The sequence below is a fragment of the Danio rerio genome, chromosome 17 (genome assembly GCF_049306965.1).
Source record: "Danio rerio strain Tuebingen ecotype United States chromosome 17, GRCz12tu, whole genome shotgun sequence".
NCBI lineage: Eukaryota > Metazoa > Chordata > Actinopteri > Cypriniformes > Danionidae > Danio > Danio rerio.
Genome location: NC_133192.1, coordinates 38,803,046 through 38,817,582, shown reverse-complemented (window position 1 = coordinate 38,817,582; position 14,537 = coordinate 38,803,046). Strand labels below are relative to the sequence as shown.

The 14,537-nt window shown below is 36.9% G+C and overlaps 1 protein-coding gene across 14 annotated transcripts in view; it reads left to right on the top strand.

Annotated features, from left to right (window-relative positions):
- Positions 1 to 13,409, top strand: part of dnmt3ab (DNA (cytosine-5-)-methyltransferase 3 alpha b) — a 117,360-nt gene extending 103,951 nt beyond the window's left edge. For 7 of the 14 annotated variants that reach the window (XM_073927265.1, XM_068214409.2, XM_073927266.1 and 4 more), the window contains 6 exons: positions 2,242 to 2,323; positions 3,956 to 4,104; positions 6,016 to 6,101; positions 6,189 to 6,258; positions 6,340 to 6,458; positions 9,356 to 13,409. In XM_073927265.1, the coding sequence (XP_073783366.1) occupies positions 2,242 to 2,323; positions 3,956 to 4,104; positions 6,016 to 6,101; positions 6,189 to 6,258; positions 6,340 to 6,458; positions 9,356 to 9,503 (654 nt within the window). In that variant the 3' untranslated portion in view covers positions 9,504 to 13,409. Of the gene's footprint in view, positions 1 to 2,241; positions 2,333 to 3,955; positions 4,105 to 6,015; positions 6,102 to 6,188; positions 6,259 to 6,339; positions 6,459 to 9,355 lie in introns of all 14 variants that reach the window. The other 7 variants (XM_009293199.5, XM_073927264.1, XM_068214408.2 and 4 more) reach the window with 2 other exon arrangements.
- The last annotated feature ends 1,128 nt before the right edge of the window (positions 13,410 to 14,537 follow it).

The following is a 14,537-nucleotide window of genomic DNA, read 5'->3' as shown; positions in this document are numbered from 1 at the left end:
TACACACTAAACTCAATAGAGTCATGCAACACAGATGTCGGTAAGGCTAGCAATTTCAGGACAAAGTATAACAAAATTAATCTGCAGTTTTCTGTGATAAAAGCTAGCAGCTTTAATCATGTAGTGAATTATATTTGTGGCAATCAAATTTTACGTAACCACCTCTGCATTCAGGACAGAGAGCTGTCCATCAAAATCTTACTAACCAATGAGGCTAGACCGCTGTTAAGCCCGTCCCCATGAGAGTTTTCTGCCAAAATGATGATTGAAAATTTGCAGTGTAAAGAAACCTGTTGAATTTCATTCATGATTGATGACTTTTGATGTACTTTTAAAAATCGTTAATAATAAACAAAGCAAATTAGGAGAACGTTACATTTGTCGACAAAATTCACAAGCAAATTTGATCCGTTTTCAGATTTTTTTTTTTTTTTTTTTTTTTGAATATTGTTGATGTTTTTTGGAAATGTTATATTTGTTTATATTAGGCTGTTTATTTTGATTGGCACAAATATAATTGTATACAGTGGTACATAGTTCAAGTTATTGTAATTGTTCAGTTGATATTCTCTAGTGATCATCTTTATTTGTGTCAAACTGTCAAGACTTAACATCTCAAAGTACAATATTCGCGCTGGTGCTTTGATTTACAGCTTAACATACAGACAGCCATATCACCCCCCAGCCCAATACTGGGTACTTTACTGAAGCTAAGCAGGGCTGAGCCTGGTCAGTACCTGGATGGGAGACCACATGGGGAAACTAGGTTGCTGTTGGAAGTAGTATTAGAGAGGCCAGCTGGGGGCGCTCAACCTGTGGTCTGTGTGAGTCCTAATGACCCAGTAAAAGTAAAGGGGACACTATACTGTCAGTGGTCGCCGTCTTTCGGATGAGATGTTAAACCGAGGTCCTGACTCTCTGTGGTCATTAAAAATCGCATGGCACTTCTCGTAAAGAGTAGGGGTGTTACCCTGGTGTCCTGGCCAAAGTCCCTCAATCGGCCTTTACCCATCATGGCCTCCCAATCATCGCCATCAACCGAATTGGCTTTAACACTGTCTCTTCACTCCACCTATAGTTGGTTTGTGGTGAGCACACTGTTGCCAGTGTCCTGTGGCTGCCATCGCATTATCTAAGTGGATGCTGCAAACTGGTGGTGGTGTGGAGAGACCCCCCCTCATGATAGTGAAGCGCTTTGGGTGTATGGCCATACAAAGTAAATATATAAATACACATTACATTACACAGCAAAATATTAGATTTATCCACTTGACCCCTGTAAAGAATATACAGTACTTCAGTAACTGCAAATATCTGTAATTGCACCTTTGAAACAGAGATGGCAACAAAGACACAAAATTCATGGATTGCAGGCATCGTTCACCCCAAAATTTCTGTCGTCAGTTTACTCCTTTACTTGATTCAAAACTTTATAAAAATATATATACTGTTGAACTGTTGAAGATATTTAGAAAAATGCTGAAAACTTGTAAAAAAAAAATAACTTCCATAGTATCTGGTTTTCAGCTGTAGAAAGTTTAACAGAAAAAAACTCATATATATTTAAACCACTTGAGGTTGAGTAAACTCTGAGTAAATTTTTATTTTTGGATTAACTATCCTTTTAAGAAAGTTGCTTGGGTTATATGTTTATTACAGTTTTGTATTGTCAATAGATTTCCACAAAAATAATTGTCATTTTGGGTTGAAATGATCTTTGTATCTATTTCTAATAAAATTTTTCCTGTTTGTATTATCTTGTCAAACTTGGCGACGTTTACACAGGCAACATGTACTCATGGGTCATGGCATTTCTGGAATATCATGGAGTTTTAAAAGGTTTATTTCAGTAATGGTTATCATTAAGGAAATTTTATTTATTTTTTTGACCAAGTCATGGAATATCAGGGGTTTTTGTTTGTCGCTTAATACTTAAAAGTTTCCATTTATCAGAAAGTAATTTTTCTGTACCATTTTTTGTTCACTTTGTTTAACGCTTAACTTTATGACTAGGCTACTTTTCAAGCTAAAACATTTGTAATGCTTTGTTATTGTTATTCTAATATTATCAATGTACAATCACAACAGCGACCTGTTTTTCCATTTTTTAGCTGTCATGGAAATTCACTATTAATCAGTGAATGTCAGGGAATTTGATATTTGGCTTAAAGTTTACACCTGTTCACACATCTTCAGACTGAAGACTTTATGTTGATTATTTGTGATCTTTTTCATCTGCAGATCCAGGAATGGGGTCCTTTTGATCTGGTCATCGGTGGAAGTCCATGCAACGATCTGTCCATAGTGAATCCAGCAAGAAAAGGTCTCTACGGTAGGAGTTTATATAGCTGTGTTCTAGGCTTAGTCAATTTACTAAGGCAGTATCAGTGGACACTCAAATTGCCTTTCTAATGTTTGAGATCAGCATGTTGTTTAAATAATCCTTTTAATTGAATTTATAAAAGATGCTGTGTTTATGAACTTCATTTATTTATTTTCTTTTCCACTTAATCTGGGGTCGCCACAGAGGAATGAACTGCCAACTTATCTAGCATATGTTTTACGCAGCAGATGCCCTTCCAGCTGCAACCCATCACTGGGAAACATCCATACACCCTCATTCACACTCATACACTACGGACAATTTACCTTAACTAATTCACCTGTACCACATGTCTTTGGACTTGTAGGGTAAACCGGAGCACCAGAAGGAAACCCATGTGAATACAAGGAGAACATGCAAACTCCACACAGAAATGCCAACTGACCCAGCCAAGGCTCAAACCTGTGAAGTGATTGTTCTACCCACTGCGCTGCCGTGCTGCCGTGCTGCCTTTATGTACAATATTTTTCTCTGTATTATGTATTTCTGCTAGAGTCAGGGTGGCTGGGTGGTCAGGGTGGTGACCATTTGGCATTTCTGTGTGGGGGTGCTTTGGTTTCCCCCACAGTCCAAAGACATGCACTATGGGTGAAGAGCGTGTATGGGTGTTTCCTGTACTGGGTTGTGGCTGGAAGGGCATCCACTGCATAAAACATATGCTAGAATAGTTGGCGGTTCATTCCATTGTGGTGACCATTGATGAATAAGGGACTAAGCCGAAGAAAAAAGAATGGATCCATGAATTAATGTATTTCTACCATATAAAATATTCAGGGGCAATGATCAATTTTATTATTATTATTTTTTTCATAGCTCAGATCAGATTGCTTGAAATAGCTATATTTTTATACATGAGACAAATATAGGCGGACTAATTAATAATATAGTTTAAATATTTTCACTAATTAGAACATTTAAAATTAAAGTTAGAGTGTTAAAACAGTTGACCCCTTGGTGCAAGATTGTAACAGCTACTTTTTTTGGCTACTTCTACCACTGGAAAATTATATTAACCTGCTGTACTGCATATAAATTAACCTGCATCGAAGTAATGGCTTTAATGCTGTTTTACTTATTAGACTGCTTTTTTATGTTGTATAATTATTTTTTTTTTGTTAGCCTTTATATCCTTAAAAAATATTTTTATTGATTGTTTTGTAGGATTTTAAGCAGCTATTGTAATCATAACAAGAGTTGAGTTATTTAAATTCATATTTTACTCAATACATTAATCAGCTGATGAGTCAAGAACCATGATTAACTACGCTTAAAATAGAGAAATTGCACGTAATAGACAATATTAACAGAATAATCCAATAAAATCACATAGATATTTAAAAACAAGATTTTATTATCGCTGTGCCAATGGTTTCCCCTAAAGAATTAGTAAAAAAAATTGTAATAACAGTAATAAATGCAAGATATAGATGGCAACAAAATGTTAGCAATCCTAAACATTTAAACACTAGTGTATATCTTACTTATATTTTATAACACAGCTCATATATATGTATTTATTTGACATTTGTCATATTGAGTTTCTATAATGTCTTGTTTTTTTGTCTTTTTCAGAGGGCACCGGTCGGCTCTTCTTCGAGTTTTATCGGCTGTTACACGAGGCCCGACCTAAAGAAGGAGATACCAGGCCGTTCTTCTGGCTCTTTGAGAATGTGGTGGCCATGGGCGTCAGCGACAAAAGGGACATCTCTCGCTTTTTAGAGGTTTACAGCGATTGATATCATTATTTTTGTTCTGGTTGAGATGAAATTGTACTTAATGACCTCACATAATGATCTCCTACAGTCAGTCCGGCATTGATATACTATAAACCAATAGATTTTGCTGCCACCTAGTGGTGTAATGAAGTGATGTGCAGGAAAAAAATAAGTCTTGTGTGTTTTTTATGTAAGTTTATTTTATATATATATATATACATATATACACACACACACACAAATCCAAGGGAAAATAGGCCAGTTAAACACATTGAATCTAAAACCAACCTAAAAATGTTAATAAAAAAATATCTAAATAAAAAAAACATTTATGAACTGTGTGCAGAATCACAATTTTGGAATATCTATTGCAGATAGACATCTGCAAAATTTAATTCTTTGAAAGTTTTATGAAAATGTTTATTGTTATCGAATTAATTGTAAAATAAAAATAAAACATTTGCATTCCTGATGCTATTTTTCTGTACAGCACAAAGTCCCAAACATAAGCAAAGTTCAATGTATTGTATGTATTAGACATGATGATATTCAATAGTATAATATATCGTAATCATCAATAATATTGTTATCTTGGACTCCTTGAAATACAATAATTAATAATTGATTTATTATTTAAATACAATTGTGTACATTTTAGCATGCATTTTAAAAATATTTAGACTGTTGTATTCAAGGGTGAGTTCATCATAGCACCAAAGGCATGAAGACTTAGTAGGTTATTTTTAAATATCAATATTTTCATAAGCCTGAAATTGAATTCTTTATACTGCTATTGCTATTAAACACTTTACAATTTACTTAAAAAACAATGTTATTAAGATATCGACTGTTAATTAGTACCTATAAAGTACATATTCTCCATGATCTTATTCTATGTCTCAAATCTTAAACTTATAACTATTACCTTCATAACTAACAATAAAACAAAATGTAGTTTATTGAGGCAAAAGTTATAGTTATGGTTTATTAATTGCAAGAAATTTTCTTACAATAAAGCATGAGCTTGAGTTTAAAACCAAAAAGTACTTGTAAAGTATTTATTATTTTTAGATAGTGTTGATTTCCTAGTTCATACTTAATGGCTTAATGAAATCTAAACCTTGTAACTGTTTCATTTAATGGAGGCTCATGTTATAACTTAAAAAGTGCTGTTGTATTCGTTTAAAATGAAAACAAATGCCATTAATGTAATAATGCATCTTCAACGCCTGTGTCACATAACCAGCGATCGCTCTCCAAAGATCGCTGGTTCCCACACGAACACTAAGGACTACACTTCCGCATTCCCCTGGACTACATATTCAAACATGCTCACCGGTCACACTCACACATGCTCACTCATCAAGATTGCATTCTCACCAGCTGAGCCTTGTCAGAGACTGATTACTCACCCTACATAAACCACTCATTCACCCATCCTGTTTGCCGAGTCTTGTTAGCTATACCAGTGACATTACAACGTGTTTCTCCCTGTCTTGTTTCTCCGTGTTAGACCCTAGCCTTTTATTCCTTGTTATCCTGTTTAGCCGCCTGCCTTACGACCCATTGCCTGTTTGTACGACTGCGATTCTGGACTGCCTGAATATACCCGTTTGCACCTGTTTGATCATTGCTTGCCTGACGCTGAATAAACCTGTATTGTGGATCTTACCTCCAGTTGTCTCAGTCCACCCCCCCCCCCCCTCGTCGTTACAGCCTGGAGCTATTTTAATGCAGTAACTATATACTAATTAACTAGTGAGACCTTAATGTAAAGTTGTACTTTATGATCCTTTTGCAATTAAATTTTTTTTTTTTTTTAAAGTAAACCTGTGATGTAATATTGTGAAAATATAATGTGTCATTCAAGAAAAAAAAAAAAAACACAAAAACTGATGCATCCATTATTTTATACAGTGCAACCCAGTGATGATTGATGCCAAGGAAGTGTCTGCAGCCCACAGAGCACGCTATTTTTGGGGGAACCTGCCTGGCATGAACAGGTTTGTCACTCTAAATCATACTCAGAACTAATTTCGTTATCTGTTCTCACTTTGGTATTCCAGTTCTGTGTTTTCTTCCTCTTTCAGACCAATGTCTGCCATGTGCACTGATAAACTGGATCTTCAAGACTGTTTGGAGCATGGCAGGACAGCTAAGGTACGTCTTATATTAGTTGATTTCAATGAAAGACTTTATGTGGCCGCACAAAACAGCAGCTTCTTTTCACATCTTTTGTAGTTTGGTAAAGTGCGGACCATCACTACTCGGTCGAATTCCATAAAGCAGGGGAAAGACCAGCATTTTCCTGTTTTCATGAATGATAAGGAGGACATCCTGTGGTGCACTGAGATGGAGAGGTACGACAAAATGAATTCATGATGCTTTAAGATTCACTATTAAAGGGATAGTTCACTAAAGAATGAAAATCTACTCACTATTTACTCTTTTTTTACTTGTTCAGCGCTAGTTTGAGTTTCTGTCTTCTGCTAAAAAGAAAATAAGAAGATAATCTGATGAAAGCCGAAAAACTATAACCATTGACCTCTATCGTAGGAAAAGCAAATACTATGGAAGTCAATGGTTACAGAATTTAGTTTTTTTTTCAAAAGATCTGCTTTTATGTTCAACAGATGAATGAAATTTAAATCGTACAATTTAAAGTGAAAGTGAGTAAATGAATGCAGAGTTTGGACTGCATGATTTTTAAAGTAGTCACATCACAGATGTTTTCACGCTGCATGACTATCTGTGGTAGAGTTTCGTTGCTGCTATGTTTACAATGCAAGAATCTGCGACAAGGGGGTTTCACACTGCATGACTTTACTACAGGAAGAATCGCAAACAACTTTGTCTCAGTCCACAAACTACGTCTGACAACAAAACACACATGAGAACTGACACGGAAACAATGTGAGGTCACATAGTATAAGCTATAACTACATAACGAGAAAAGCCTTTAGTGGGATAGAAAATGGACTTATTTTGCTCACCTGGGTTTTGAAGGGAATTAGCATTTTCTCTTTAACTTTTGTTCTTTTTCGACCATGTTATGATGTTGGTCAGATGACAAGTCAAACAGACACAGGTGCTCCCGCCAAATTTCCACTAGTTTTTCCTTCATTTCCTGGGTTCAAAACACTGAAAAGAAGCCCTTTAAACTTCTCCCCTAACCTCTTAATGGCCTGCAGATACCCATACTAGTGGATGCTGCTTTCTCATTGGCTGTAGGTAATATTCATTCATTCATTTTCTTTTCGGCTTATCCCTTTAATAGTCTGAGGTCGCCACAGCGGAATGAACCGCCAACTTATCCAGCATATGTTTTGCGCAGCGGATGCTCTTCCAGCTGCAACCCATCACTGTGAAACATTCATACGCACTCATTCACACACATACAGCATGGACAATTAAAAATGGACAATTCCAAACCCAAACAAACACTGGGAGAACATGCAAACTCCACACAGTAATGCCAGCTGACCCAGCCGACGCTCAAACCAGCAACCCTCTTGCTGTGAGGCAACATCGCTACCCACTGCGCCACCACACTCCCCCTTCTGGATAGTTTGAGTAAAGTTTATTTATAAACCAATTTCGAGGGGATCATTTGTTTATGATTGACCCCGGCTAGTCCCACATTAGCTATCTCATCATTTACCAGATCAGATGAATCCAAAACACACATAAATAACCAGATTTCATCTTCGTCTTGAAGAATCCCCCATCCACCCTGACTCCTCACCTTTTTTCCTAGCATAATTCAGGGTAAGGCAGCACAGTGGCTCAGTGGTTAGCACTGTTGCCTCACAGCAAGAAGGTCGCTGGTTCGAGTCCCTGCTGTTTCTGTGTGGAGTTTGCATGTTCGTGTGGGTTTCCTCCGAGTGCTCCGGTTTCTCCCACAGACCAAAGACATGCAGCATAGGTGAATTATACTAAATTGCAAATTAAATCAGTCGTAGTATATTAGTGCGAGAGTGTATGGGTGTTTCTTAGTATGGAGTTATGGATGGAGGGGCATCCAAGAGTATTCCACTGTGGCAACCCCTGATAAACAGAGGAAGGCAAAGGAATGAATGAATGAATTCGGGGAGCTCTCTAGACCTACCTGAGCTCAGACACCCCTCTCTCCCGATGAAACTGGAGAGAGCCCCGGGCTTAATCATTCTAACACGCTTATTTTATCAATTTAATCCATTGTTCTGGGTCATGTTTTTAAAATGGGAACATTTATTTTACAATAGTATTTTCAATGGAGTTTTAAGACTTGCCTGCTGCTCCTCATGGCGCTTGCGTTTGAACGCTCTTTCATCTTGTTTCACACTTGAACAACTAAATGATTTCTTAACTTTATTAAACTGAATATATTTTCTAATAAATTACATTACCAATGCTATGAAAGGGGGCGAAGCAGTGGTGCAGTAGGTAGTGCTGTTGCCTCACAGCAAGAAGTTCGCTGGGTTGCTGGTTCCAGCCTCGGCTCAGTTGCTGTTTCTGTGCGAAGTCTCCCTGCGTTCGCGTGGGTTTCCTCCAGTTGCTCCGGTTTTCCCCACAGTCCAAAGACATGCGGTAAAAGTGAATTGGGTAAGCTAAATTGTCTGTAGTGTATAAGTTTGTGTGTCAATAGCTGCTTTTCCACTATCGTGCCGAACTATTCTAAGAACACTTCGGTACGGTTACGGTTGTTTCTCCACTGAGCCTGGAATGGAGCAGCACGATTACAAACCGTTCTCGGCCCGGAATTCTCAGCTAGGTTAGACAACCGTGCTGACCTGTGCCTACAGATTCTGTGTGTTGACGTCGCGGCTCTGTTGCTAAGCTACCACAGCTGGCTCAGCAGAAGCGATCTAGTCATCGGACATCCTCAATAAACTACAGTACATTTAATATAAAATAATGATCCAGGTCTAAACGATAAATTTTGAAAAGGGTTTTAAATATTTTTTATGTGTGTGTGGATGTTTTACAGAGATGGGTTGCAGCTGGAAGGGCATCCGCTGCGTAAAAACTTGCTGGATAAGTTGGCGGTTCATTCTGCTGTGGCGACCCCGGATTAATAAAGGGACTAAGCTGATAAGCTGAAAAGAAAATGAATGAATGAATGAATGAATGAATGAATTAATGCTATTAAAGGAACCTAATGAAATAAAAAAAATAGGCACATCATTGTTTCAGATGTTGCATCAAACCAAACCGAAACCAATGGTCTGCGTTGAACATTTGAACTAAATTGAAACCTGTCTCTCTTATTCCTCAGGGTGTTCGGCTTTCCTGTCCATTACACAGACGTGTCGAACATGAGTCGTCTGGCCAGGCAGAGGCTGCTGGGACGGTCGTGGAGCGTCCCGGTCATCCGTCACTTGTTTGCACCACTCAAAGAGTACTTCGCCTGCGTCGGAACTTAAACTCAGCACAGATGAGAAAAAATCGAAATATGATTTAACACCAAGAGCATCAAAACCAAGCTCTTATCTGTTATTTGCAACATCTAAAACGGTATTTCATGTTGGGTTTCTATTTTCATCATTCTGTTTTGGAATAATTGACTCTTTTTTTTTTTTTTTTTTAATTCTATTTAATTTTTAAAATAATTATTCTTTGACTTTTTAGCAGTGTTATCCGGTATTTGGTTTATGTGTGAAAGCTATACTTGAGACATGGCCTCCTTTTAAAGGCACTGAAAGATGACGTAACACTTCAAAGCAGAAGCGAGGAATTTAAGAGCATTTCTCCCAAACATTTTTTGTTTTATCGACTGTAGGGTCGCAAGATCCATCTCATTCTACAACGGTGCACGTATTTCCTCTCCTCCAAGCATTTGAGCCTCGGAGAGAGCAGGACTTTTTTTATTTTTCCTCTTCAGTGTCAGGAGAGCTCTGTCTTAACCAATCCAAAACACCAGTTCACAAATACCTCTTTGTTTACAGTTTCTATATTCAACTGAAGGTAAAAAAAAGGTACTACTGTAATAGGTGACAACATGGTGCTTCAAGGTGGTGAAAAACATTGCAACTCATGTGGTGCTACTACTCGAAAAAAAAAACTGATCACGAGGGTCAAGTTTTGTATTGTTGTCAGGTTAAACGAATGACTGAAACCTTGAGAAAAAGAGAAAAAGAAACAAATAAATGACAAAAAAAAAAAATATTACAGGTCAAGCCAGGTCTGCCACATCTCATTTTATATATCTTTTACAGTCTTTTTGTACAATATTCTCTGGTGCTCTTTTCAAAAAGAAAAAAAAAAAAACAACGACACCTCAGCCTTTCAATCCTTGAGGTCTGCTTCCTTCAGTATGCCTGCAAACCAGCCACATGGGCGGTGATGTTTTTTGTCATCCATACCTTGAAATCAAAGGCTGTGGGGTGCTACTTTTTTTCTAGTGTCGCCCAGGCTCGAATCATTACTGTACAACTTTTAGCATACGCGACGGGTACTGAACGAACGCCGATGGTCTACTATCGGCCAAGTGAATTGGCGTTCGCCTGAGCCGTCCGTAAGCTATTCTCAGTCAGGTGCAAAATTTCAAAGGTGCGGCTTCACAATGTTCTTCTACCTTTTTAAAGCAATTTTTTGTGCTGCGTTACCAACAATATCGAGCACTTTTGTATATGTATACTTCTTTATTTCAGTTTTTTTTTTTTGTTGTTGTTGAAATCCTTTTTTCCTTGATTATCGTGAATCGTTCTCTTTTGTTTCTTGTTTTTGATTATGTTATATTGATGTGAAACCATTATATAAGGTAATACTTTGTTGTGTACAGTAGGGCTGTGCCAATAGATGTGAACGAATGAGCTAGGATAGGAAAAAAATCCATCTGTCGTGCTGGTGGTGAAGGGGCCGAATTTCGAATAGCTCCCCTCTCATGTTTCCATGTGCTACAGAGTCGCTTTATCATAAGTCACGTCGCGAAATAGTGTCTGCTCACCGCTATATAATCCCAAAGTGAGTGTGTTTGTTCAATATCCCTGTAGGAAAAGTAGTCGTATGGGGTGTCAGTGGGACATCGCTTACTGCGTCTGGTCCCTATAGCAGCGTAGATCTAAAAACATTATTATGTTTGCCAATGGTGGATGTTGACCATGTCAATAATTTAGTTATCACGCAAGCTTATATAGGCTAAATTTGTGAATTTGATGATTAGAAACAGGCTCTATAATGAAATCCTCTTTTGTTTATTTAAGGCATTGCACTGCTTACATACCTTAACATTTGTCATGTTTTCCAAATTTTATATTCATGCCCAGATTTGTTTCTTTTTGTACATTTTGTACATAGAAATTGTCTGTTGCTTTTTTTTAATGACCTATGAGATGTACAAATATAATTCTTTGCTAATATATATCATTGAATCAAAACAAAAAGAGGGGGGGTAATTGACAGAATGGCAACAGGCTAATTGACGAGCTATAAAGCAGCGCATGTGTTTTGTAATTCGTATTTATATGTGGGATAAAACTAAAGCCAGCAGACACACAACGTCATAAGACGTTAACATTAGGTTAGATTTAGGTTGCCAGCATTTAAGGACAACGTTATTTTGATGTCCAACAATGACGTGAAATGACGTTGATATTTGGTTGATTTAGGGTTGTGTTGGAAAGTGACCAAAACCTTATATCTAGCCAGCGTCTAGGGAAAACAATATTTTGACGTCCAATAACGACGTCAAACGATGTTGATATTTGGTTGATTTTAGGTTGTGTTGGAAAGTGACCAAAATCTAATGTCCAGCCAGCATCTAAGGACAACGTTGTTTTGATGTTCAATAACGATGTCAAATGACGTTGATATTTGGTTGATTTTAGGTTGTGTTGGAAAGTGACCAAAATCTATTGTTCAGCCTGCATCTAAGGACAACAATATTTTGACGTCCAATAATGACGTCAAATGACATTGATATTTGGTTGATTTTAGGTTGTGTTGGATAGTGACCAAGATCTTATGTCTAGCCAGCATCTAAAGACAACGTTGTTTTGATGTTCAATAACGATGTCAAATGACGTTGATATTTGGTTGATTTTAGGTTGCGTTGTAAAGTGACCAAAATCCAATGTCTAAACAGCGTCTAAGGACAACGTTATTTTGATGTCAATTGATGTTGATAATTGGTTGATATTAGGTTGTGTTGGAAGGTGATCAAAATCCAATGTCGAGCCAACATCTTAATTCATATTGACGTTAAACACTAACATTTATTTGTTAGGTATTGCAACCAAAATCCAACGTCTGATAGTCGTCATTGTGGTAACGTCCACACGTCAAGCTGTAACGTCATTAGATGTTGATATTTTGTTGCCTTTAGGTTGGACGTTGGACATTGACGTCGGTCTGACATTGGGTTCTGACTTCAACCCAATTTTCATTTCCAAACAAAATACGTCATCTCTTTTTGGTACAACGTCAATCTGACATCATGTTGACATCTTGTGCCTGCTGGGAAAGGATGAGTTCTCTAAGTGATTTTAACAGTCCCATCTTTACTGCACAGCCCTACATACAAAAGCGTGTTTCAATTTGCTTTTTTGATTCTTTTAAAGAGAGGGATTGTAGGTGTTTTCCTAAGGTGCTAAACATTTTATCTAATTGAGAAAAAGTATATTATTTGGAAAAGAAATAAACTTGTCTTGATAATGATAATTTTTTTTCTCTTTCGTTTGTTTCTTGTAGTATTGGAGAAGCACTATTATTTACTCTCTCGTATAAAGATATTAACAAAGGCATTTTAAATTTGTACTTGAAAAAAATAATGACAAATGATGAAAGATTCTTATATTGTTTTAGAATAGACATTGCTGTAGTTGGTGCTTATCTGTGGGAAATCATGTACTCATAATGGGAAAAAATGAAATAAAAAACTTGTAATAAATTTTGCTGTTAACATGTACTTGCTTAATATCCAGGCAGAATTGCTTCAAAGTCCTACATTCCATGCCATGTATTCAGCCCTCCATTCTCTTTTGTTTCATAGTTTTTTACAATTTGATTTCCTCTCTTCTTTTTATGTTCAGTTTAATTTGCTTTGTTTGAGTTTATATATATATGAATATATTTGGCTGTAACAGCCTCTTGTTTTCTCTCCTGACAGGTTTTCTGTATATCTCAGTGACACTATTGATATTTGTGACCTTTGTTGTATCATACAAACCATTTTTCAGGCCTTCTATTCTTTTGCAATCTGCTCATACAGCAAATGTAGCAATCATCCGCCACCTCTCCCCCTTTTATGTACCCAGAACGAAGAAAAAATGGCTCCTTATGTACTTGTGCTGGAGAACACTTGAATAAATGTATTGTTTTTTTGTGAGAAATGTATAGTTGTTTGTTTCATTTACAGGTATTTAGTATACATGCCCCTGATTGTGATACATATATACGTATAAACTCACATAACAATTCATACTTGCTGTCAGATCTAATTCGATGAGAAGTCTTTCTACCATGCAATCTCATCAGTATTGCCAAGAGAACCATACCATTCCTCGTAGACTAGAGATTTCCAACTAGACATTTCTGATGATGAGTTATTTTGGTGAGAACGTAGTTGTTTAGTATACTAATAAGCTGTTTATTCGTGATAATATTGCCTATTAAAAAATGATCTTGTCACTTTTAGAAATGTAGGGGCATCAGTGAAAGCTCAGCGCTGATGATCACCGATGACAGCAGCCTTAACTAAGTGGCTCAGACAGTACTTTTGGAATCTACTGCTGACTCTGAAGTGAGTCTATGCAGTATTTACAGATCCTGTATATATTGAAGAGGTTGAAGCAGGTATTACAATCCAAATTCTAATTATTGGATAAGGTGTTATCTGGCCCCTCCTCCTATTTCATGCTCACAGTGGTTGCCAGATTGACAATTGACGATCAAGAATATCAAGCTGTGAATTAAGGCTCCATATCAGCACTTCTGTAAATAGCTGTAGCTAGTGCCAATGGTCAACTCAAAGCTGTTTTAATATAAATCCATATCACACGGTTACGAGTGGGATTTTGCTCAGAAATACACCACCAGCGGGGAAAAAAAAGAAAGAAAAGGATACATTAACATTTGTTCATTTTCCAAGTCGTTTTTGCTTACCAAGGGTGCAAAGTATTTTGAATTATGTCTTGCAACAGAATACATGTCTTTATTGTCACTTTTAATCTATTTATTGTCTTCTTGTCTAATATAATAATTATAATATAGTTAATATAAAATGATCAATAAGTTTTTTTTATACATTTTATTTATTTATTTTTCATTTAAATTTTATAAAATGCATTAATTTTCATTAAATAAAAGTAGGCAAGCTATAAAGAAAGAACATATATTCTTCACAGTTGCCACATCGACTTAATGATCCAGTTCAATCCCCTGTGAAACTGCATAAATGGTACGTACCGCTGACGACAAGACACGCCCATACTGCAACGCCATTGGCTGCTGCTGAGGCC